Here is a 25,060-nt window from a genome sequence, read left to right on the forward strand (position 1 = left end):
CAGTTATGTTTGGCAACCACCAAGGACCTACACAAAGTGAGAAGCCCTACAAACAAAGCCATGGATGTGCATCCTCTTCTATCAACTCCTCATAGGGTTCTTCTGCATAAGTTCATCAAGGGGAAAAAAAAAAAGTCACTTCTTTGAATGCAAAAAAATGCCTAGATACTTGGAGATATTGTTGAGGACTAGCAACTACAGCTCTGGAGAAAAAATATAGGGTAAAAAGAATAAAATCATTTCCAATACTTAAACTTTTCATCTATTTCCAGAAAAGCAGTAGAGAAGAAATTGTTAGTCCTGCCACCTGCTAGAATTGCCCTTTCATATACTGCTTCTGCTTATCCCTGACCTGTTCGCTCCTCTCCACTCCAACTACCCCGCTGTGGGCTGCTGCAACATCACCACATCAAAATGCTATAAAAGCAGCATCATCATAAGAGGCTCACAGGTGTCTTGGAACTTACTCAACAAACTTTGCTCAACATATTGATCAGCAAAAAGCCTCCAGAAAGACAGGGCACAGCATTTAAAGCGATCACCACAATCTCCAAACATGAAAAGGTTTGTAAAAAACTTTTTTTAAAAATTCTTTATTAATATCAACCATCTTCTTGACACGAATTATTGCTCCATATATTATATTACTCCACATGGGCAAACTCAACCTCAAAGAAAAAGGCAAAGATAAGTGACAGGGCAGTGCTTTTTGGATATGGGCAAAAGGATTCATTTCCTCTCGGAGCTAAAACACGCGATAAAAGTCTTCAAGCATCCACACTTGATTCCTCTGTGCAAGCACAAACCATGCTGTCCAGTAACACACAGAAAGCAATCACAAATGTTAGATGTTAAAATGATAAGGGACAGCATAGGATTCACTGTGTGATCTGTTACTCTTATTCTCATCCCCTTCTGTGACCTCCTCTCAGCCAAGCCTGGAACCAACTGAGCTACTGTTTCCCTTTATTTAAGGGTTCTTCACTTCTTTCAGACAAATCTTAATCAGACTGTCACAGAAGTGCCAGTCTTGCACAGCATCTGGATTCACAATGGAGGAAGTAAGAGACCTACCTGGCAGAGCCACATTAAAAACAAAAAGTCAGACAATTCCTCTTACTATTTCCAGTGAAAATTTAAAACCCAGACATTTCCTAATAAGGGCACATAAACAACATGTAATATATGGAGTAATAATTCCTGTCAAGAAGATGGTTGATAAACTGTTAAAATTTGTTGTTTAATGTTATATGATAATCATATCATTAGTGTAGTTTCAATAGTTAACAAAATGCCAGAAAAGATGGTGTCACTGTTAGTGTCAATCACATTTTGTTACATTTGGAAACCTTGTGTACTAGTGGCGATGAAGAACCCTGAGCCTTCATCCCCACGACCCCCAGCAAAATGAAGGGGGAGATGTGGGAGTGTGGCCATGGGGATCGACAAGCCCCATGGTTGGTGATAACATCAGACTCTTAACGATGAGGCCATCAGGAATGTAGAATTTAGAGGGAGCAAAGAAGGGTGATTCAGGAGACGCCTTGCCATCTGAGGTTGCTTGTTCTCGGGCCGTTGGGGCATGGGGGTTGCTGGGTGTTTGCCACCACCAAGAAACACTGCGCAGATGCCAAAAGGAGGTGTTTGAGAAAATACTAATTATGATACAAAGCAGAGATAGGTCATACATATGTATAGGTGTACTCGGGTTTCTTATGAATATGTAAAAGCAATGTTCTGCATATTTAGAAAGTTCGATGGTTGTGTGTGTGTATTTGGTAGAGCGTAGGTTCCCCGCACACCCAGCGCTGTTTACTTGCCTTTTATAAATATTACTAAATTCAGATTGAGTTGTACCTTCATTTATAACACAACATATCCTTTATTTTTCTCATGTTCAGCAGTGACCAGTCAGGTGGATGGAGCAACAGCTTAAACACACACTTATACCATATAGACCAGTGCTGCCAGCTGCTACCCTTACTGATTTATGATAATTGGTAAAAATCTTCATTGGTATACCATCAATGCACAAATGAAAAACACCATAAATTAAGATTTTCTTCTGTTACCATTGTTCCTGTACACTCGAAAGGAGCATGAAACTCACTTGAACCTCCTACCAGAACTCCAGCCATATAAAGGAACCACAATTCTCGACCTACTTAATGGCTTTGGCTTACTCTGGGCTATTTCACTTGCATTTAAAAAAAAAAAAAAAAAAAAAAAAAAAAAAAGTTTTTCAGAATATCCACAGATAAAAGCAGGCTCCATTCCTTAAGATCTGAGCTTATTAAGCTTCAGTCATACTACCAAGATGTCATACAGAAAAACCCTCCAAACACATGGCAGACCAGGCCAGTACTTCAACTGCACTTACAAATTTTTTGAGCTTAAACATACTGCCATTCATCCTCCCAACAGTCCCAAACATTTGAAATCTAAGAGAAAGTTGAACTACTATGGTGCTTGAAAATCCACTACTTCATGTGTTTCACTGTGGCATTTTATCAGACATTTCATTAAGTCTTTCTTACACAGTTCAAAGCAGTCAGAAGTTCAGCAGCTAATCTGAGAAGGATCAGAGAAAGGAGTGTGAAAATTGAAATTCCAACTTTAAGGGGAAAAAAATGAAATCATGAATAACCATGTACTTTACTAGGACACTTGTTTCTTTCAGCTTCATGCATATGCTGCTGTCTATGAAATAACCATGTTACAGCTAACAGCCAGCAATGCTATTGTTACTGTTTTTCAAAAGCTAGATTCCCCCCCAAGTGAACAGATTATGCTGTTGTTGCTTTCCACTTTTGGAAAAAGCCTAAAATTAATAAACCTCAATGCCTGTAATACCTACTCTCTTCTTACCACTCATTCAAACTGGAGAATCTCATCAGAATGAAAGTTTAATGTTTTATCTTTTTGATTAATTGTGATGGCAAAGAGTCCAAACACTTTTGCATGTCTACAGGTATCTGGGACCCCTGAAGTTCTCATCTACAATTCATTTTAAAAACAAAAACAGAAGCATCACCTACACAATGCCATAGTGCCTTCCCTCTTCATAAACTGCATGTGCAGTTGTCTGTTCTGGAAATTTCAGACTGTGCCAGGCAGATTTGAATGTATCAAACTTACCATCAGTAGTAGGTAAACATTGAAAAGATGACAAGTTTTTAAAATAACAAGGACAAAAGTGGACTTACTGGCTTAAAATAGTACCTGTTACATTAAAATCTTCATGCTATCAACAGGTCAAGTAAACCATGTGCTTCAGCAGAACTATAGAAAACACAAGGACCTGATCTACTATAGAAATACAGGCACATACACTTGATGCAGGGAGAAGAAGAAAAGATTGTATTTTTACAGAATAAACTTAATAACAGGATACTGCACTACTTCTAACAGGAAGAACTGCAAGAAATGTGCTTATGGCCAGTGAAGATACGGGCCCCTCACAACAAGCTCTGTGTGCCTTACGGTCCTGCTTCAGGGGCTGCAGTCCAAACTGAAACTATGGACTCAAGTTGAGGGAAAAGTTGCACATCAAAACAGAATGAAACATTTTGCAGTGGTAAAGAGCATTCCTCATGAGATCTTTAAACCCCAAGAGGAGGTGGGAGACAGGAGCTTTCTCCTAGAGGAACTCACTCAGACATTCTTACCAGTTAGAGGCACATTTTACAACTTAAAGGACTGTTTGGTTTCAGCAGAAAGATCAGCTCTCCTGACCTGGCTGAAAGTAACTGCAGACTGCAGTTTGGACTCCCATAAAAAAAGATCAAGTTACAATATTAGCCTTTTAAATTCACAAACAAGTCCTGTAAAATTTGGCCCTCCTCTGAAATGAATAAAAAGGGAAATGCAGACAGATCTAGTAATTTTCATTAATTGCAGGAAATGAACTTATCCTGGAAGGAAACAGCCCATCATAAGCACCGAAACAGAAGAGAAATAGCCACCAGACATCACTCAGTTTACTGGGACACTCAGACTGCCTTCTAAAGTAAAGAATTTCCTCAAACAAGACAAAAACCAACCAACCAAACAAAACCAAACAACCACACACTGACTTGCTACTTAGCTTTCCACATTTCCGGAGTATTCAGAGCTACTCAAGAGGGGAGAGTTTTGTAGGGATGTCACAGTAGTTCGACTTCCATTTAGAAAGCTCTCTGATTTTTGATGGAGAAGTCAGCTGCCTGGAACAACCAGTACCTTTCCTTTATCTCCTATTTCTACAATAGCCCTATGCTACTAAAGAACCAGAAAACATCAATGCACTCAGCACCTTTTATGACTTAGCGTATATCGACATTCCTGATACAAACATACACAGTATGCTCTGTTTTTTATTTTTGTTCCTGGCTCAGGCTTGCAACAGGTTTAATGTTCTGGTCTAAGAACAAACCAACCAGATTGTAAGAGACCTGGTAGCAATTGCATCACCTGGTACAAGTTATTGCTAAACGACTGTAAAGAAAAAGGGTGCAGAACGTCCAAAGTGTTAACTTTGTTAGCATAACTTTATGAGCTTAAAGCTGTGTCAACTACAGGTAGGCAATGTTTGCTGTGGGCTCGCTCCCACGTTCCCCATGTTAACAAGCTGCATTTAGAGCTTCTTCAGAGCCAGGGATCTACCAAAGGAAACAAAGAGCAAATGAGCAGCTTTAGTTTTACCTGCCTGCAGTGCAAGTACAGGAATTCACCAACCGTGCTGCACTATTTTGTGTATTGCAAGCCGTTTTGTTGGCTTTCTAATCTGCCTGTAACGACATCCTAACTTCTAGAAAAGTCATTACAAGCTCTGTTGGTGCTTCTTTCAGCTCCTTTACAGCTTGCCAGGGAACAAGGTCCCATATTTTACTCGAATCTTAGCACTTATCTTGGTGGAAAGAAGCAAAATCATTTCCTGGCTTCCCGTGATGCGCTGATTTTTCTTCATCTCCGTGCTCTCTTGGCATCTAACCCAAGGAGTGACCAGCAGGCCAGCTAAGTTAAAGCTGCCGACCAGCCGGGGCAGGTGGCAGCTCGTGCGGCTTTGGCTTGGAGCAGGTCCCAGTCAGGAGCACACCGCAGGGGAGAGGTGAGGGAGGAGGAGGAGGGAAAGGAACAAAGCGGGGCAAACCTTCGTCCTCAGGGTCTGATGGATGTCTGCCGCCAGCTCTCCTTTCCACCAACGCTCCTCCATCCTCGTTCTTCCCATCCAGCCAAAGGTCCGGAGAAGGCTCGAGGACGCTCTGCCGGCAGGGGGAACAAACCGACCGAGGCTCTTTCCCCGGCTCTTTGCCCTCCCTGGGGCCCCGAGTCCCCTCTCGGTGCCGCTGCGGCTCCCCCAAGCTCCCCGCGGGCCGGGAGCAGCCGCTGCCAGGGGGGCGGAAACCCCGCGGCTGGGGGGTAGGAGGAGGAGGAGGAAGAAGAAGGAAAGGCGGTGGGGGTGCAGCTGCCCCCCCGCGACGGTGCGGCGCTGGGGTTAATTGGTTGCAATTAAGAGGCGGCCCCCGAGGCCCTGGGAGCCTTGGGGCTGGGCAAGGAGGGCTGCCTGGGAAGCGGGACACCAAGCTTCTCCCGGCTTCAAGCCTGTGAATGCTCAATAATACTCTCGGTGTCACCGTAAAAACAATAAATGTCCTCAGTATTAACGTAAGAAATGGGTTTTGTTCTCGTTTTATGATTCCATCTTCAGCTGCCAGAAACTTGTAGACCGCACGTTTGCTTGGGGCTGAAAGTGAGCTCTTCAGACTGTGTCTGACAGGAGCACAGCTCCCTGTTGGGCCACACAGCAAGGTTTGCCTCTCCCGGTGACTAGCAAGCAACTCCAACCTGTTCTGGGACCTGCCAAGCGATGCACTTCCCTCCTGTCACCGTACTTAAGCCATATCTTGCATCTCTTCTTTGTGACAGGTCCCATCCTTGTCACACAGACAGAAGGATCCTGACAGTAGCTGCAGATTTGTCATTTGCCTTCAGCTCAGCCTGGCAAAATTTCAGACTGATAACCACTGCTTTGCGCTGGGGGCTCATGGCCCACCATCCCTCCCATTTTTATCCTATACCAAAGTCTCACTGTTGATCTGTTCAGGACAAAGAATTTCCTGAGAAATTTCACCAGGCCTACCAGCAGCTTTCCCATTTAAGGAAATGAACTCCAGTTTCAGAATTATTATTATTTAAAATAAAATACGCAAATTGCCTGTCAACAAATTGGTCAACAAATTTGTTGACCAATTCTTCTGGTGAAAACATACCATGGTTGTTTATGGTCTATTTTCTGGCTTGTCCCCTGTTGTAAAAGAGAAGCAATGAAATTAAGTGGCAACAGCTATTAAACCTACAGATAAAAGCTGCCACCAAGTGTCCATCAGAAATAATTTTCCCCTATTTTCTTTCTAGTACATCTAATTATCTTGGTATCCCTTAAACAAAGTACTTGAGTCCCTTAATTTAAGCAAGGACACTATTTTTTTTTCTCTTTTTACTTGAAACTGTACACATGCTTAAGAAATGTTTTGTATAACACTGAGCATTTCCTTACAAGTAATCTATTCATAATTCATACAATGATGTATTCGTTTTGTATAACTTTTTCACATCTGTATTATCTCAACATAATTCTCAAGTTTGTGTTAAATAATTATTAATTGATATAAATTCTTCAAAATAAAGTTTCAATAATATGAACATAGTATGGATTTTCAAATATTCTTTACGTCCCTATCATCTATTGCTTCAAAACATTTTAAATCTATATTATTTAAGAAAATCTTGAGAGATTCCATTTAAAAAAGAAAATTGATCCCTATAATGCTGGTTTTAATTTGCCAGTCAAAAGATTTTATTTTTCAAGATTATGGCCCACGTACTTCACCTATTCCATTTAAAAATTAATTATCATGCATCAAAAGTGTCCTGCATTGATAATAAAAATTGAAAAAAATAATGAATCGAGTTGGTTCTCCTTTCTGTAGCATAGCCATGTTAGTAGTGCTCAAAGACTGCCTTGCTTATAAAAAAAAAAAAAAAAAAAAAAAAAAAAAAAAAAGTTTATTTGGTATCATAAACTATGCACAGTAACAAACTCAACAGAACAGTAGTTCTAGGAGTGATAAGAGCTCAGGAATAGCCTTGAACCTTGGAATTGCTTTATTTTGAAGGAGGGAGTGCCAGCAAGGCCACGTACATAAAATAAGGACTCCAGTACTATTCCATTTGATAGTCAAACAATCTGCAGACATTATACCATAACTTGACTTACTGATATTCTAAAAATTGGCTGCAGTTACAGTATATCTTTTCAACCCAAGAAGGATCATTCAAGTCATCAAAAAGTTCTGATATAATGGTACAGTTTGGGTAAAAATACAGTCCATAGTCACATCAGAACTGTGTTTATTAAACTTTCAAGTGTTTTAAAAGACAGCCTGAGGCAGATCAAAAGCAAAATCCCAGAGGGCTCCTAAAGTAAATAGGCTTACATAGAATTTATATTAATTTAGAGAAAGTTTATGTTAATTCATCATCATTAATAAGCCATGGTTAAGTAAAGCACAGGTACAAAGACCGTAAGGTTTCACTGATATAAGCCTAGTTTCAAATCAATGACATTGAGGATTGAAGACTTTTTTCTCTAGAAAAATAAACAGTTTAATTCGAACAGGTCAGTGTCTTCACCACTCTTCCATTGTTCTGAACGCTAAGACAATGAAATTTGTATAAAGCTGAACAAAGCTATCTGAAAATAGTTAAGGACACAACTTTAAGTTTGCCAGAGAGTGTCTCAGGCCACCTGCATTTTACCTGCCAGCACAATAAGCTCAGAAGAACCAGAGACTCAGTTAGGGAAACAACACCGTGGAAATGCTGCCGCATTGCAGAGAAAGTGCTGAGAGAGCTAAGCCTGCATCAGTAAGGAGCTGAGGTGCTCTTAGTTGAGCCTATGTAGAAAAAAGGTGCTTCTTAGTCATCTTACGTGGAACACAAACAGCACCAACTTACGACTGTACCCCTATCAGGGAGGCTACAGGGTTATAATAGGATGGGGCAAGAGAACCATTATAATTTCCCCACAGTAAAATCCCTGGTGCCACATCTGGGGGCCAGGCCAGGGCCTGGGGGCAGCTGAGGCAGGAGCGCTGAGGGCTCGGGGCCCTGCAGTCACAGGCCTGTGATGTCCAGATGTAATTTGGCAGCTTCTACTGTGGAACCTGGGTCACTTCAAGTGCAGAAGTACAGCCTCTGGGAGACCGAGTTAAGGAATCAGAAGCAGCATCAGACAGTGGGGTTTATCCTGGGACTTGGGATCACCCAGTACTGAGTGCTTCCCAATTTGCCAATATTTGTGCAGAGTGCTGTGAAATTACAGCTTTGTCTGAAAGCAAGCCTGACTCTGCAAGGTACACCACTGCATGGTGTTGGGATGGACATGGGAAGGGGAAAGCCCTGTGGTAGCAGACATGAGCTCCTCTGGCAGAAAACCCTTTGCCACCATGGAGGGGACCTGGGCAGGTGTGTCACAGCCATGTCTGTGCTTGTCTCTAATGAGCCACAAGATGAACCTGCTGAGCCTTTATTGCTGAATGAACACAAAAGGTAGATGTTGCTGCTACCTTTCCTCACCTCCTCCTGGCATGCTGAATGCCCAGAGGGATTCACCTGTGACAAAACTTGGAATACAAGGCAGCAAATGGCAGTGCTGGCACTCCCAGTGCAGAAGGCTATTGCAGCGTAAGAGGTCTTGCATGAGGACGGTAGATGCAGATGGCATCCTGCCTTGGTCAGTGTGTTCTTCCCTCCCTCCCTCCCTCCTGATGGTATCTGCCCATGTGTTTGCTTGGCCAGGACATTCCCAGCTCTGCTCTCCCTGTGATGGAGGTGCTGGGAACTGCCTGGGCTGGAGCAAGCAGCCTGTGTGGGAGTGGTTCTCTCTTGCAAGAGCTTGCCTGTGAAAGCCAGATCTCTTTATGTGGTGTTTCTTTCCAGAAACTCCTGGAATATTTTATTCCTGGAATAAAATTTTGTTAATTCTGGTATTAAAAATAAATAAATAAAGCTGCTTGGCTGGAGAAAAACGGAAGCACAAACCAAAATGCAGCCTGAAGATGCAGAAGCAAGCCAGAATGTGTTATTTTTGAAAATCTCTGTAGCCTGAGCCAGGCACTTTAGGGGGGGGGAGGGGGGGAAAGCACCCCAAATTCAGTGTACCAGTGGTCAGCCTTGTGATGACCCAGTCACTTGCTGCTTCGCCAGCTGCTCTTCCCTCCCTCTTCTCCTGGGGAAGCAGGAGGAGGGAAGCCTGCAGCTGCTTGGAATGATTCTTGTGCAGGATTGGACTGAATAGAGACATTTTGTTCACCATGCAAGTTGCTTTGTTTGCTTTTAAGGCATGCTAAGAGGAAATTAATCTCTTTCACAGGAACCTGTGCAAGAGTGTATCCCTTCAAACACTCATGCTTCTTTCACAGAAATAATTGATGCTTGGTATCTTTAACTGACTGCAGCCCAATGGGAGGTTAAATAATCAGAGAAAAATTAATACAGGGGAAGCTGTACCTCTCCATTTTGCCTGCAGTATCTGAAAGGTCTGAATTTTCCCTTGTGAGTCCTTGATGGCAGCAGATCTGCAAGGGCTGAGGCTAAGCCCTGCAGCACAGAAGCCACACTGTGACCTGGTGTGGTGGCAGGGGCAGTTCCCAAGGGTGGATGTGAGCATGGTGGAGCCAGTGTTCCTAGTCGGCAGGGAGGACCTCAGCCCCAGACTGAAAGCAAGCTGTATTTTACTGAGCACTTAGCAGGGGTCAGGGGGTTTCTCTGACATTTGCATTTTAATCTTCCAGACATAGAGACTCATTTGCAAATTTTCTTTTTCACTAGACAAAAAAGATGCTTTGCCAGAGCTAATAACTCCCATTGCTTCTCATCAAGGGAAGCCAGCTAGGGGAAGTCCTCAGAGGACTGACAAGGGGAAATGCTCCCTGCAGGGGCCTTCTGAGTTAACAGGGGACAACTGGGAGTTTAGTCATATAGGATGGTTGATGGTTCAGCTGAGCTAGCTCCTGACTGCTGCTTTCCTTCCATGTTCCTCTTCTCAGTCTAGTTCCCCACGATGCTCTCCCATCCTCTCCCAGCTCTGGCACCTGCATTGCACCAAGTGGAGTCACCTCAAAGCTGGTGAAAAACTAATCTGCCTATACATCAGAAAAAAAAAAAATAAATCCTTTTGGGAATGGGTGATATATTGAATTGAGGGGAGGGAAGGACTGCAGAGGGGAGCACTCTCTTGGCAGCAGTCCCGCCACGTCCCTCAGGCTGCCTCTAACATGGTGCTGGGGAGCTGTGTCAGGGCAGAGACTTGCAGGCACATTGGCTCTGCCCAAAAGCTGTCCTGGCCCCAGATGTGCTCCCAGGCTGTGAAGGTGGGAGTGCAGGGCTGGGTGCTGGGAGAGAAAGGCAGTGCTTGAACTGCTGCTGCCTTCAGGAAGCTGTCTACAAAATGCACTCCAGGACATCCTAAATGAGAGTCTTCCTAAACGAGCAGCCACTGCCAAGGAAAGGACACCTGCCAGAAAGGTGAGCAGCTTCAAAGGAATGAACAGATCCTATTCTTCCACCTTGCAGATAGTCTTGGATAGAGAGCCCTTTGGAGAGAGGAGATACTCTGTTGACACCTGGCCCTATGAAATCCATCACTAAAACTAAGTGTCTGTGGAATCTGTAGCAGTTCTGAAATAACTTCTAGAACACTGCTTTATTAGTGTCAAGGGTATTCCAGTATTTTTGTACAGCTTTATTTTCATAAAATGTATTTGAAATTATTTTTGTAAGACATAACACAATTACTGTAGTTCATCAATATCATGCAACTATTTTAATTTGTAAAAGTAAGATTTTTTAAAAAATATCTTAATTTGTTCTTATGGACTACTCCTTCAGTTCCTGAATATGAAGATTAGGGGAGCTGGAAATTCATATGAGGTTTAGTGAAGTGATAAAGGAGCCAAGAAATATGAATGTGGAAACCAAGAAGATGCATCTGATAGTGAGGAAGACTCCTTCCATCTGGCTGCTGAGATAGCCCTCTGTTACAGGGTGGGTTTGACATCCTGGGGCAAGGCAGCCAACTGGGCAGCTTGATAGCAGGAGAGCTCTTCTTGCTATGGTAATAGCAAATCCTTTTGGAGCACATCCCTGTATTAGCTGATGTTTGGGTTGGAAAGAAAGGCAAAGCTCAACATAGCAAAAGCAAAAAGCTCAGCTTTCAACTTTTCTGCCCCTTATTTTTTAAATACCATTTAGCACCAATACATTGATTTTAGAGTATCTGTAATACTGACATACAAAACAAAACAAACAAACAAACAAAAAAGCATATCGGTAAGACCAGAGTCTGTGTGTAGCCTTAAGCCCTTGAGGAGGATCTCAGCAGCACCACAAGTATCTCCTTCCAGCAGACGCTGGCAGGGATGAAGGAAAAACTGGCAAGAATCAAGAAATGGGCGTGTTAATGAAGCTGTTTCTGTAGTGAAGGTTCATGCTGTCTCAGAAAATTCAGTCCTATCTGCAAAGTTCCCTCTCTGCCAAGGGTAGGAGGCTGGCAAGTATTTGGCTTGCACAACCAAAGTCTGTCTCTGGTCATATCTTATCAGTGCTTGCCTGAAAGCAAGCACAGGACCCCAGCACCAGTACAAGCAGCTGAAATCTGAGCAATGCCAGCAGTGCTTGATGCAACAAGATATATCTTACCAGGAGTTTTACCTTCAGCCTTTAGCTCTCTCCTTTGTGGCATGTCCTGTTTAGAACGGATGCCTTTGCTTATTAGTTCTGCTTTGATGAGGCTGAGAGTTACTGGCACTTTTGTAACAGTAGCTGGTAACTTCCTGACTTTTAGGAAGCTGGTAAAGTGTAACAATTATTATTATTATTATTATTATTATTATTATTATTATTGTTGTTGTTGTTGTTGTTGTTGTTGTTGTTGTTGTTGTTGTTATTGTTATTATTAATGTTATTATTATTGGACGTGGGTGGCAGAGAGGCACTGATACAATCTCCAACATCAATTGCACTTAGGAGCTCAGATTTCAGGAAATGATTTTTGATCCTCACACTTTACAATAATACAAAAATGAAAACATTCTGCACCATTACTTGAGTTACATGTCCATGGCACAGTTGGATGGTGGTGGGAAAACATAACAGGTAGCTTCAAGGCTTAGAGACTCATGAGGTTACTTAAAGGTTGTTCCTACTAATCCTGGCACACCCTATGGACTAGTTGGTGACATCAAGTAAATATCTAAGGAGCCAATGCAGGCTGTTAGTGCGAAAAATGTGGAATGGTATAACTCCACACATGTCCATGTACAGGCTACACTTTGCTGGACTGAGGTCACATCCATTTCCTATTTTTTGGTTTTATTTTATTTTATTTTATTTTATGTTATTTTATTTTATTTTATTTTATTTTATTTATTTTTATTTTATTTATTTTATTTGATATTTTATTTTATTTTTGTATGGGTTTGTTTTTTGCTCTATATTTCATTGAGATAATCTTGATCAGGATAGATCAGGAAGCCGGTGAACAAACTGTCTGTCCAGTAGGGGTCATAAAAGAGCCCGTTTTGTTCAGAGTAAAAGATCTGCAGCCATACTTCATCCTCCCGCTTCAGAGAAAGGATGGTTGATCCAGAGGCAACATCGTGGTTCCCAGTGTTGGCATCAAAGGTCTTGATCCGGTACTGCCCATTGTGGACCAAGCCAATGGCCAAATGTTTGTTGGCCAAGGTGATATCATAAGTGAAGTAGTAAATACCTGGGATGCTGCATATAAATTTCCCACTGGAAGCGTTGTAATGTCCTCCTTCATTCATAAGGATCCTGTCAAATTTGATGGGCAGCCTTTCCCTTGGGTAGCTTTTGGAGACAGCCACAGAAAAGGCAGATTTGGCTTTGTTGGCATTACAGGTGCAGGGTCCTGGCATGCCGGTCTCACCCTTGTTCCCTTTGGGTCCTTTCTTTCCTGGTGCTCCTTTCTTTCCAGGATTGCCTTTTAAACCCTTTGGTCCTCGTGGGCCTGCCTTACCGATAGCTCCTGCTTTCCCCTTTGGTCCTGGCTTGCCTGGGTTTCCTGTTCTGCCCTGTGGACCTAGAAGACAAATAACCTTGTAAACTTTTTAGTTAAAATATGGTGAGTGGAAAGGGATTATATCAATGCGTCAGTATGCTTTCATTTGGGAGGAAAACCTTGCTAGAGAGAATCCCAATGAAATACCACCTGGGGCGGGATGTGTCAGGACTGATTAACCACATTAAGTAGCTGGCATGATAACAGGACCTGGGAGCAGGAAAGCCTGTCCTCTTTAAGGACCAAAAGGCTGGTTCAGTTATCTGACTCACTTGAGAAAAAGGAGTAATAAATAATAAAGCTAGCCGGGGAAAAGTTTTAAATCTTTGGGTTTTGAAGGAGCTGGATGAGTTTGTGAAGCTTTTGGAAACTAGCTTTGAGCAGATGGGTATGTTTAATCTTCTGCCTAATTTTTTTTACATTTAACATGAAACTGTGTTGTAAAAGATGGATTCTAGGTGTAGAAAAAAGCCCAGTTTAGCTGGGATCTGGACCAGTCATGAACCAGAAGACACCTAGTGCAGGGACTGCCTTGAGATAGGGAGCAAGCTGGGCTCTGTCACAGTGGTGAAACTGCTGGTGAGCCCTGAGTGTGGTAGTATCTGATAGAAGAAAATTACAGAGGGATTTATTTTGTGTCTCTTGACCTGCTGTAGCAACTAGATTTAAATGTGGCTGCTGCTTGAAACTTGTTCTCCAGAGTCTGTTTTGGGGGTGAGAGAGAGAAGATGGTATGAAGAGAAAGATTGGTATGGTGGTGTTCTGCTGAGCCAGGAGGGCACTCTGGGGTGGCAGTGGGAGATCAGCAGGATCTGACTCCTGCTGTCCTGGTCCTCAGTAAGGTCCAAGTTAAACAGGAATCCACCTCAGGCTTAAACTAGGGTTGACATTTGCCTTTGATTTAGGTGGAGCATAGTAAGAGCAGTGTCCTGCTACCCAGTTATAGTCTCTAGGGAGCCGGACTAAATTTTTGCTTCTGAATTTTTTTTCCTTGAAAGCAGCATCCGAGACTAGTCCAAGAGTGTCTCTTTGGCTAAGGTGAGTGTGTCAAAACAGGGAAAATCTCCCTCCAGAGGAAAATGTGCAATATTAAAATGAAGATGATAAGAATTACATGCAGCATTAAGACTCTATTAGCAAAAAATATATATTTTGTAAGGTTTTGGCACAGTGTTTGGGATGATGCTTTTATATTTTATTCTTATTTCACAAAGAATTTCTTCCCTCTTACCTTCATCACCGTGCTCGCCTTTGTCCCCATCCTTGCCATCCTTGCCGTCTTTCCCTGGGAAGCCCATCCTGCCAACTGTCCCTGGAGCACCGGGAGCACCGGGAGGACCGGGGGGCCCGGGGGGGCCTGGCAGGCTGCATGCCAGCTGGGGACCCTCCTGCAGCGCTGCCTTGGCAAAGCCCCCAAGGATGTGGTTTGCCACGCAGGGCACGGTCCAGAGGAGGAGGACAGCAGAGATCATGGCACAGCCTGCAGAAATGAGATGGGGTTGGAGGTGTGCAGAGAGCAGTGGATGAGGGCATGGCAGTGCCCCCTCTGTCAGGACTGCGTGTTGTGGAGACTCATAGAAACGGAATGTTTTTTGGCAGGGTGAGGAAGCTGTTTGTTTTGGAGGGATGCAAATTCAAGGCTTTTGCTCAGGGAATTTTCCAGATCTGAGCAATATTTCCTTTTTAAACTTGCTCTTCTCTATACTCCTATCCATGACCACCCATCCTTTTTCCTGCTCTCCTGTCTTTTTCATGCTAATATAGCTGGCAGCTCCAGCTCCCCTCTGAAGTCTGTCTGTGACTGTTTATCTATGTGCAAGGAAGGACTGAGACAAGGTCAGTGTCCAAAATGTCTCTGGCCTCTCCCACAGCCTTCCCAAACCCCTTCACTGCTCTCCTCCTTTACCATTCCCCTCCTCTTTGCCCTTCCCTTCTCTGAAAAATAAGCTATTGTTTTAAGTATAGAATATAGCGAGAGGGGATTTTTTGGAGCATCCTGGGCTCTGCCTTCATTCACAGGACGGTGCTGAGCCTTCTGGGCTTGTCTGACTCCACTCATGGATGGGAGGAGGGTGTTCTGATAGGAAATGATTTCTGAATACAGCTATTTCCATGGAATTGGTGATGCAGAGCAGTTATCCTGCAGTAAAATCTCCCTCTGGATGTCTGTGTGTGGAGCTGTTTGCAAGGAGCTGTGCACAGAGTAAGCCTTCTGCATCTTGAAGCAGAACTCAGGTGCACTGCCAGCTGAGAGAAGATGCTCAAAATCAGGCTGATTGACACGAGCTCATCTTCATGCACAGCCCACCTGAGACCGAATGCTAGAAGAGTTTAAACTAGAATTTGTGTTGGTTCTGCACATGGTTACAGCTGTAGTTAAAAGAGGATTTCCTCTGTGTCATCAGTTTCTGTCTACCTGTGGGTGCAGTGCTTGTGCTGTTCCCTTCCCAGCTCTGAAGGATGCTGCGTACCTGGGGGTGCCCCAGCTGAGGATTTTCCCCCTCCCTTTGCCAGCGAGGGAAGTGACAGCTGTGGGCACTGACCACGGGGCTGGGCAGAGGCTGATGGAGTTGGGCTGTTTTCCAGTGGCCTCGGGGTAGAAACGAGCTGGTGGTGAGTGAAAGGCTTCCCCTGATGCAATCTCTTTCTTTGCGTTTCTGTAGTTGCAGTAGCCCTTGAAATGAAGCACAAAGCCTAAAGCTGCCCCTGACAACTCTGGCTGGTTCATTGTTTGCTTGGTAGCTCTGTGATCAGTCAAGATGAAGCCAGAGCAATGTTTTAAAGGCGTTAGCCACATATCACTTTGGTACCACTCCTGTTTCCCAGGCTAAGAGGTACACATGCTTATACGATGGCAAAGACTCCTGTGAAATGCAGTCTGTCCCTTACTGCAGCCACCCTGTACTGTAGGAGGCTCTGAAAGCCATCCAGTTGTGTGGGCTTTCTTATCACATCCTCAAGTTCTGTGAGCTAAACGCAGAAGCAAGGCTTACAAAGCAAGAAAACTGCCTTTCATATATTTCTTCGTACTCTGGTGCTGCAGTAAATTTACAGCTAGCCATAAAAGTGACAGACAGATGAGCTGTGACATCCCAAACCTCTCATGGGCCATTTGGTCAGGCAGGGTCCTGCTTGGTGTCAAGGCAAACAGCAGGAGGCTTTGGCTTCTCTCCAGCGTGTTCTGCTTAACTCTGGCACTGGGAAGGTGTTCAAAGCACCGTATGCATTGCACGTTGCCTTAGTACTTTCCCCTGCTATCGGCTCCTGAAGGGGGTGGAAATGCACATTACATGCTCCAAATCCACCCAGCAATATGCAACACGTTAATGCTGAGTGGGAGCTCCCCATCCTGCAATACGTGGAATTAGGAACATGCAGAGGAGTGGGAAATGCAGAACAGATCTCCGGGCTGGGGCTGCCTGCTCAGCCGGTCTGTTCTGGTCTCTTCCACTTTTCTTATACCCAAGTTTATTTGCTGATGTGAAGTGTTGGTTTAATGGCCTTGTGAGACCCAAACCACAAACCGGTATTGATGCGGACAGCTGAATAAAGACTTCTTGCTCACAGAAAGGGGATCAAAGTGCTAAAATGCCTGCAGAGCGGGGAGTTCCTAAGGGAAGCTCCATCCCCACTTCCCAGTAACCACCTCAAATGGGGCAGAAGAGAAGGAAGAGACATTTGGAGATGTATGACTCTAATTAGTTGTGGCAAGGAGATATTTTGTTGTGGGGCATAACTGAGGGGGTGGGAGAAAAAAAAGGAGGAACTGCTTCACAAATGAGTATGAGTGAGCGCAAGGCAGAGGGCAGGGCACCTTCTCTTAACCTTTCTTAGCGCAAGTACTTTTGTTTACCCTCAAACAACCCCAGTAGTTAACCCAATGGGACAAACCACAAAATACCCCGAGGCTGAGAGGTTTGTAGTACCAATACTCGAACAGATGAGGAATATTTGGCTACCTGGAGCAGTGCTCTGTTGCAACTCCCGAGTCAATAGTAATTTTTGTCTCTGCAAGACCTCTTCATCCCACACCATAGGAGTGTGTGTGGGGTGGGAGCATGGTCACATTCACAAGAGAATCTATAAATAATCTTTTAAAGAAACCTCTGAAAGAAAACAAACCCTGCGCTGGTCCACCTTAAAAGGAAAATTGCTCTTCAATGTAGAACATATGATGAGCTCCAAGAAGCAAATTGGAAACAGATCAGCGTCTTTCCTCTCTTTGGCACAAGCAGTAGACCTGGCACTGAAGACCACACAGCACAGTTTCAGCTGAGATCTTACTGTTATAGTAACATTTTAATTAATGCCTTTTGTAATAGGGTCTTGGACACTTAATGGCCATGACAAATACATGGTGTGTGGGTCACAACCCCCCACCATGCCCTGGAGGCTATGAGAGCTGGTGGTGGAGCGCTGCTTGAGTTGGAGACAAGTCAGGGTGGATGTGGTGGAGATGGTGGAGCTGAGCTGTTCTGAGGCAGAGCTCTTGGAGGAAAGACCCTCTGGGCTCCCAGATGCTATGCAGGCTCCAGGCTGAGGCCTCAGGTCCTCATCCCAGCTGGGTCATTTGTCTGCCAGCCTCTGGGCTCTGCGAGAGGCTCCAAAATGTACTGTGAATGTGGGAAGCCTGAGCTGGAAGGATGCAGCACAGGCAGGTGGAGTGACAGGTGTCCATCAACTGGGATTTAGATATGAGGATTCCCTGTGTCCTTCAGCTCAAACCACAGAAATTGCTGCTGTGGCACCCAGGGCATCCCCTGGGGCCAGTGTAGTCCATAAAATAGTGCTGTGGAATTCCACAGGATAATTTTGGGGAATGTTTGTGAAGAAGCAAACTGGGAAGGAGATGGCTTTAGAAAGTGTTCACTTGTGAGTCTTAAGGCTGGAGCACAGCTCCATAGAAAATGTGTCAGGCTTCTGTGGCCCGTGGAGCATTTCTGCAAGGGGACTGCTCTCTAATGGCTTTTCTGTGCAAGCTGCTTGTCCCCAGAGCATCTCTGTCACTTGGGAGCCCCCTTTCCAGGAGCTTTGTCCCCACAGGGCTCCTTGCAGCCCCTGCTCCTGATTGCTGGCTTGCAGCAGCTAGAGTTGGCTCACAGAAAGGAGCTCGGGGGACACATCTCTTGCTGTGTCCCCCTTTGGCTGCTGCAGCATCCCTGCTGTGAGTACCTGCTGGAAGCCCCCATGTGACTACTTCTATTATCTGAGCTATTTCTGGGGATGTATGTGCATTCAAAAAGGGCGTCTGCAAGAAACAATTTTGCCCATAGGAGTGAGCCCCAGGTGCAAAGGAGCAGCTGTAGCTCCTGGTGCTTGTGGGGTGGCTGGGCTGAAAGCACACCTGAGGGAAAGCCCCAAGGGTTTGCCAGGCGTGGTGGCCACACAGTGGATTTTGGCCAGGGAAACCACCTTGTGCAGTTCCATGCACCTCTGCATGGGGAGCAAAAGCTGAAATACATGCATTTAATTTCTGATACAAGCCAATGGAGTAGCTATAGCAGATATGAATTTGATTTTTTGCACAAAGTAATGTCAAAGGAGATAAAGGAAAGTGCATCTCCTGCACCCAAAATGGCATCGCCTCCTCTGCTGTAAGCAGCTGCAGTGCCTGAGTCAAGCCTTCCCCAGTCCCAGGACAGAGCTGTGGCGCAGCAGCTGCTGCCTGGTACCGGAGTGAAGGGGGAGGCTGTGGTTTTGGCTGGGCGAGGTGGGTGCTCCTGCTGGAAACCCAAGGAATGTTTCCTTCCCAGATGGTTTCTTTTAACTTGCTGCTGCTGTCTTTATGGATTCCTGTGCAGGCATTGGAAACCTGAGTGCTTCATCAGTTAGACCTTATTTGGTAAGTTTCCCAAGTTAAGGTTAAGAAAAGGAAGGAAAAGAAAAAAAGCAAAAGTGAATTTACTCACCCAGGCTGATCTCTTCAGCGAGATCTCGACAGGCGCTGGAATCCCGCACAGTTTTGCAGACGTTTTGCTGCAGATCGCTGTCACGCAGCAGAGCACAGAGCCCGTCCTGCCACAACAGTGTCCTTCTGAGGTTGCTCTGCAGTCCTCACTTCTTGGGTCTTTTGTCTTTATTAATGTTTTACCCCGTTTTGTGTGTATCACTAGCTTCCTGCAGCAGATCTAGGTTTTGGCTCCGCTTTGCCAAAGGCATAGTTTTATTATTGTGTAATGGGTCCAAGCCTCTTCCTCTGTCACGTGGTGTGGGCAGAAAGCTTTATGCACACATGGCTGGAAAGCTCTCAGTGCCTGGGGAGCCTCTCGCCTCTCTCCTGTGCAGTCTGTGAGGAAGGAAGGCTCAGGAGTTTGCCTGGGCCATTTCTGGCAGATTCTGCCTCTCTGCCATAGCCATCGCCCACCCATACAGGCAGAATTTGTAAGGGTACAGGGACTGAACCAGGGAGTAACGTGGAAGCTTGGTCCTAGAGCACTAGCAAGGGAAGCAGATATGCTGAGGGTGAAAGCTCACTTGTTGTGTCTAAAGTAATTTAGAGAAATCAGTAAGGGGCAGATCATTCCAGGCTTGAAGTAAAAGACATCACTGTGAAGCAGCAGCTTTGTAAATGTGAGTTTTGAGAGGACACAGCAGATGCTTTACAAGTGCCCCAGGTGGATGTGGGAGACAAGATGTGGAGACCTTGACACCAAGATATCAGGGCAGGACTGTTCCTGTCTTTGGAAAGGGTGAGGGCTTTGTTTTAAGCTTGCAGAGTAATTACAAAGTACTACCAGTTGTTGAAGATAGGCAGTAATGCTGGAAGTGGTGCCTGAAATGGGTGTTGGGCCACTGTGGGGTGCCCAGCGAGCGGTGCCAGGAGGGCAGCGGTGCCCAGGGGCCGTCCTCTCCCACTGCTGCTTCTGGCTGCAGGCCCCTGCCCAATGCCTGGTCTAGGCGTGTGCTGGCAGCTGGGCTGCGAGGTCAGCCAGCGAATGTTTTCTGCTCACTGCAAGTCCTCTGAAGTACTCCACAGGCTTCACTCGTTCTTCTGCTAGAATTCATCCTTAGCAGACATTGCTTTTTCTTTTTTTTTTTTTTTTTTTTTTTTTTTTTTTTTTTAAGCTTTGCCCTGAACTTGCTCTCGAAACATGGTGAGAAAGGTTTTAGCTGCATGTATGCACTACAGACATAACATAAAAATAAAGTGTGTCTGCACTTCACTTGGTGAGCTGCAGTCAGTGAGGCTGCCCTGGAGGGGTGGGGATGTCTCACTGAGCCCGGGGCTGCTGCCATGATGTGCTGGCAGCCCAGGCACCAACAGACAGCACAGCAGAGTTGCACAGCATCATTCAAATATTATAAATATATTTTCCTTGGTGGGGCCCTCTCCCCCACACACAGGACCAGCTTTTCCCACCCTGAGTGGCTTTGCACTGGGAAGTCCCTGGTGCAGGAGCAGCCACGTGCAGAGATGCCATCAGCACGCCCAGCACCAGGAATGAACTGAGGTGGAGAAACCCAACAGCCCTGCTGGGAAATGCGAGGTAGGACTGAGGCAGCTGCAGCTGCTGGGGGTTTGCAGCAGCGAGGGCCTGACCTGCTTCAGTGGTGTGGGGACACTGCATGGGGATGCTGCGCCTGCCGACACCGAGCCCGGGCCTCACGCGGCTCTGCTGCAGAACGTGCTTGGCAGCACCTCGAGGAGTAAATGCACTGCCTGTCCACAGGGAAACACAGCAGCCCTGGCATGTGGGCCTTGGCTCTGCTTTTGTTAGCTGGACACTGCAGGGAAGCGTTATAAGAGATGGTGTCATGTTTGTGCTGCTTCTTAACGACAGGCTCCCTGTGGGGACTGGCAGATGTGGGTGTCTAGCACAGGGAACGGGGCTCACTGCCTGCCTCTGCACATCTCTGGTGCGGGATGTACGTGGGCTCCAGACCCTGCCACGGAGGGGTGCTGGGATCCGTGGTGCTCCCTCCTTGGCACCAAAGCCTTGCTGCCAGGGAAAGGTGTGCTGCCCAGCCCCTGCAGAATAAAAACTGAAGTTTTACGCTCTGCCATCTCCTGTGAACATATTTTGGGTGGGAAATGTAAGCGCCTAAATGTGAGCGACTTCTGGTTCCCTTCCGAGATAGAGGCCAGGACTGTGTCTCAGCAAAAAAGGCTTTTCCCATGCTGTTTTGGGGAGTGCTGCTGCATTGCACTCCTACAGATACTGACCTTGCAGCAGTGACTTTGGAACCAAATAAAATGAGTCAGCAAAGGCAAAAATACCTGCAGTTAACACAGAGGCTGGAGACACCCTGAAATTCAGCCTTCGAGGTGAAGATGGGAAACAGCAATGCAAGTATGCCTCTCTTCAAAGATGTGTCGGTCCTTTGATTTTTTTTCTTCCCTGTTTGGAAGATACTAAGGGGAGGGAAAAGTATTTTCTACCCAACAGGTCTGCTGGCTTAGCATGGAATGGTGATTTGGGTAATTTTTATTGCACTGCCTGAAAGGAGCTCGGAAGTCTCTGAGCAGCCTTCAGAGAGTGATTGTCCCTCTCCAAAAGCCCCCATAAAATGAGTCAAATCTCTGTTTAAATTTCAAGGATACCCTGGAGACGATTAGCTTTGCTTAGGAACTGCAGCCCTAACCCATTAAGATAAAAATAAATAGGACTTATTTTGGGAAGAGGGAAATGAGAACCAGCCCAAACACACCAGTGAGCCACTGCCAGCACACTGCAGATATGTTTGTTTGTTTGTTTGTTTGTTTTGTTTTTAAATCTGTTTCTTTTGTCTCGTGCATCTTCTAGTTCAAAGCGAAATTCCACATTCTCTTCGACTCGCTGAATTTGAGTTATCTGACCACTTATTTAGACAAGAAAAGACTCTTCTGAAAATGCCTTGTATTTCCCAAGAAGGCTTAAAAAAGAAAAACAAAAAGCATGGAAAATTATAGAGTTCTCTAGGAGACAAATCTTATAGGCAGGAAGCTGAGTGACAGGGAAATGCAGTGACTTTGGTTTCTCCAGGATCAGGTTAAACAGAGCCAGTGACCATCTGAAAGCAGCCCAGAGAAGAGGTGGATAGCAGATGACTTACGTAGTAGAGTGGGCAAAATGAGCTCCTTGAACTGCCAGCCAGGTACAGACATGGGCAAGAAACAATGCCCAAAAGCCAGAGTTGGTCCAGAAACCTTGCAGATTCTCCATAAAGGTGTAGGGTCCTTTTTAGGGGGTCCCTTGGGGGCCAGACCTGGGGTTGGCTACATCTCCAGCCCCACTGCTGGGGGCTGAGCATCACCAACAGCAATGCCAGCACCTGGGGACGAGGGCAGCATTGCTCAGGCCAGGAAAGCCAGTGCTGAGTGCCACCTGTGCCACAGCACAGTACCTCTGTCTTCAGGGCAAAGCTGCATCCCCCAGAGACGGGAAAAATGTCTCCTGTGAGCAGTGACAGGCTGCACAGATAGCTACAGACAAATCCCCTCTCCCTCTGGGGCTTTCCAATTTTGCATTAGAGCTGCCTTTTGTGTTCTCAGACAATAATTTGCTAAAAATGGACTTGCCCCAATTCCTAAAATATTGAGAAAACACCAGTGTATCAGCAGAACGTGCTGTGGGGCTGTGCTGTCTCTGGCCTTGAAAGCTGCAGCCAGGTGCTTTTGCTTCTGCAGATGCCCAGAATGCGGCTCTCTTAAAGCAAGGAGGGGCAGCCGAGCCAAGCCAGCAGGCAGCTGAACCACCGCCCTCTCCCTCCCCTTTCCCAGCCATGGTGTGCAGAACCAGGACAAGTGCTTGGGATGGGAAATGCCTCAGAGTGTATGGGTATGCTGCAGCCTGAGCTGAAGGGAGCCAGGCTGGGTGTGTGTTACAGTGGGTGCACATTATGGTGTTAGCATGTTTTGTAGCAGCTTTTGGATGAAAAGCAGCCCTGGGTGTACTGGGTCTGGCTGGTATGTTAACTTTCCCCGCAGCAGCCAATACAGTGCTGTGCTCTGCACTTGTAGCTAGAACAGCAGTGGTATCACACCAGGGTTGTGTCTGCTGCTGAGCAGTGCTGGCACAGCATCAGGACTCTCTCTAACCCTCTTAAGGGGTTGGTAAAAAAGTGAGTAAGGAACATCACCAGGGCAGCTGACCTAAACCAACCAAATGGATATTCCATACCATATGAAGTCACACTCAGCAATAAGAGGTGGAAAAAGGAAGCAGAGGGGAGGGGTGGACTCTCATTGCAAAAACGTCTGTCCTCCCAAACACCAGCTACGTGTGTTGAGGCCCTGCTTCAAGGATGTGGTCAAGCATCGCCCATTTGTGGGAAGTAGAGAGCAATTTATTTCCTCTGCATTTCCACACAGCCTTTGCTTTTTTGTTTGTTTGTTGTTGTTGTGTTTTTTTTTTTTCCTTTTCCCCTCTTTTCCCATTTCCCTTTTTTCCTTTAGTTAAATTGTTTAATTAATAATAATATTTCCATAATAATTATTTTTCCCTTTAACTAAATTATCCTTATCTCAACCCATGAGTTGTTCTTTCCTTTACTTCTTCCCTTCCTCTTTTAAGGAGGGGGAGTGAGAGAGTGGTTGTGGTGGAGTTCAGTTGCCTAGCACGGTAAAACCACCATACTGGGATAAAACTGCAAGGGAGGTGTTGTTGGAGCAAAAGTTGTAGTTGTTGGCTTTACATTAAAAGCCTGGAACAAATGCATGTGCAAATGTGATAAGGAAGGAAAAGCAGCTGGAAAAAAGTCCCACTCTTAAAAGTTGTGGTGGAAGACAGGGCAACGGGCCAAGGACTGCACTTAGATCCCGCTGCAGTGAGTGGTTGGGTGGTGGTGCCTTTTCGAAAATGTGTTGGAATTACTGGAATATCCTTTTAAGACTGCTGCTAGGAATTTTTGGGTTTGCTTATTTGTCCATGGAGCAGTTTCCTTAGATTATTTTTTCATGTTCCACTGAGGCCTAAAATGTGCTAGTATTTTGCAGATGCAAACCCATCACTGCATGCTGTGTCTGGTTGGGTCATCTGAGATGTGAACAAACTTGTTTTATGTAAAACAATCAGTTTAAGTTAGAATGATATTTCTATTTCTTTGGTGCGTCCACCACAGCTAATGCCGACAGGAGAATGAGTACAACGAGGAGTTGCCTGGACGTATTGCTTTGTCCTGCGTGGAGTAATTAAAGTTATACCTAAAAATGGCATGGAAAACTGCAGCTGTTGGGGGGGATTGGGCACATACAGTGGTTTAGTGGGCACAGAAAATGCTGTGCAAGGTAAAGGACAAGTTCAATTTCAATTGTAAGTAGTGCTACCATTCCTGCTTTTTTCTTATCCCTTAACAACTGCGCATGTAGAACAGCACATCTCTTTCATTAACCCACGCAGGGAAGCCATAGGGATCTAATTACAAAGAAACATGGAGAGAGCAAAAGAGCTACCTTCTGGTGTGCCTCAAAGGCTTTGGAAGATAACACAGGATGCTAAACTTTCCAAGAAAAAAATAAAGGATTCTCCTCTAACTTGTGTGCTAAAAACATGAACATCTTCAAATCTAGTCTCATTCACAGTTTGCAGATCGAGTACACCTCAGACAACCAGAATTCAACAGGGTAAGAAATGAAGTAACTGAAGCAATTGTTGAAAACAATTGGGAGTTGGGGAAAATAAATGTTGAGCTTTGCCAAAGGCGAGATTCAGAGAAAGCTGCCCTGAGTGTGCTGGGTGGGTCTGTTTTGTGTTGGGAGAATTTGACTAATTTAACAGGCTACAGAATTTCCTCTCACTTGTATGTACGTGGAAGAAACAGTAGTTCTGAATTCCTGTTGTCTCCACTACAGTAGGCTCATTTTCATTTTAGGTTCAGGCTAAGCTCATCGAAAAACTTGTTTCAAACTCATTTTAGAAAAAAAAAAAAAATCAGCTTGTGCAATAGGAAGCAATCATTGAATATGCAGTCATATTGCATGCCAAATCCAAGGGAAAGCAGATGGAGGAAAAATTA

General features: G+C 45.1%; 2 protein-coding genes across 2 annotated transcripts in view; both read right to left on the reverse strand.

Moving 5' to 3' along the window:
* Nucleotides 1-5,267, reverse strand: part of CCNJL (cyclin J like) — a 35,842-nt gene extending 30,575 nt beyond the window's left edge. Inside the window, 1 exon segment of the mRNA XM_032197142.1 lies at nucleotides 5,132-5,267. Within this exon segment, the coding sequence (XP_032053033.1) occupies nucleotides 5,132-5,209 (78 nt within the window). The 5' untranslated portion in view covers nucleotides 5,210-5,267.
* A 7,232-nt stretch (nucleotides 5,268-12,499) lies between these two features.
* C1QTNF2 (C1q and TNF related 2) lies at nucleotides 12,500-19,281 on the reverse strand. Its single transcript, XM_032196910.1, has 3 exons — nucleotides 19,036-19,281; nucleotides 14,358-14,606; nucleotides 12,500-13,147 (listed from the first exon to the last, which is right to left on the reverse strand). The coding sequence occupies exons 2-3, from the start codon at nucleotides 14,596-14,598 to the stop codon at nucleotides 12,534-12,536; spliced, it is 855 nt and encodes a 284-aa protein (XP_032052801.1). The 5' UTR covers nucleotides 14,599-14,606; nucleotides 19,036-19,281; the 3' UTR covers nucleotides 12,500-12,533.
* Nucleotides 19,282-25,060: the final 5,779 nt, after the last annotated feature.

The sequence above is a fragment of the Aythya fuligula genome, chromosome 14 (assembly GCF_009819795.1).
Source record: "Aythya fuligula isolate bAytFul2 chromosome 14, bAytFul2.pri, whole genome shotgun sequence".
NCBI classification, from domain to species: Eukaryota; Metazoa; Chordata; class Aves; order Anseriformes; family Anatidae; genus Aythya; species Aythya fuligula.

Coding starts and splice junctions, on each gene's coding strand:
- C1QTNF2 (XM_032196910.1), bottom strand. CDS start 14,598: ATGATCTCTGCTGTCCTCCTCCTCTGGACCGTGCCCTGCGTGGCAAAC. Junction 13,148..14,357: donor AGGCGAGCACGGTGATGAAG/GTAAGAGGGAAG, acceptor TTTGTCTTCTAG/GTCCACAGGGCAGAACAGGA.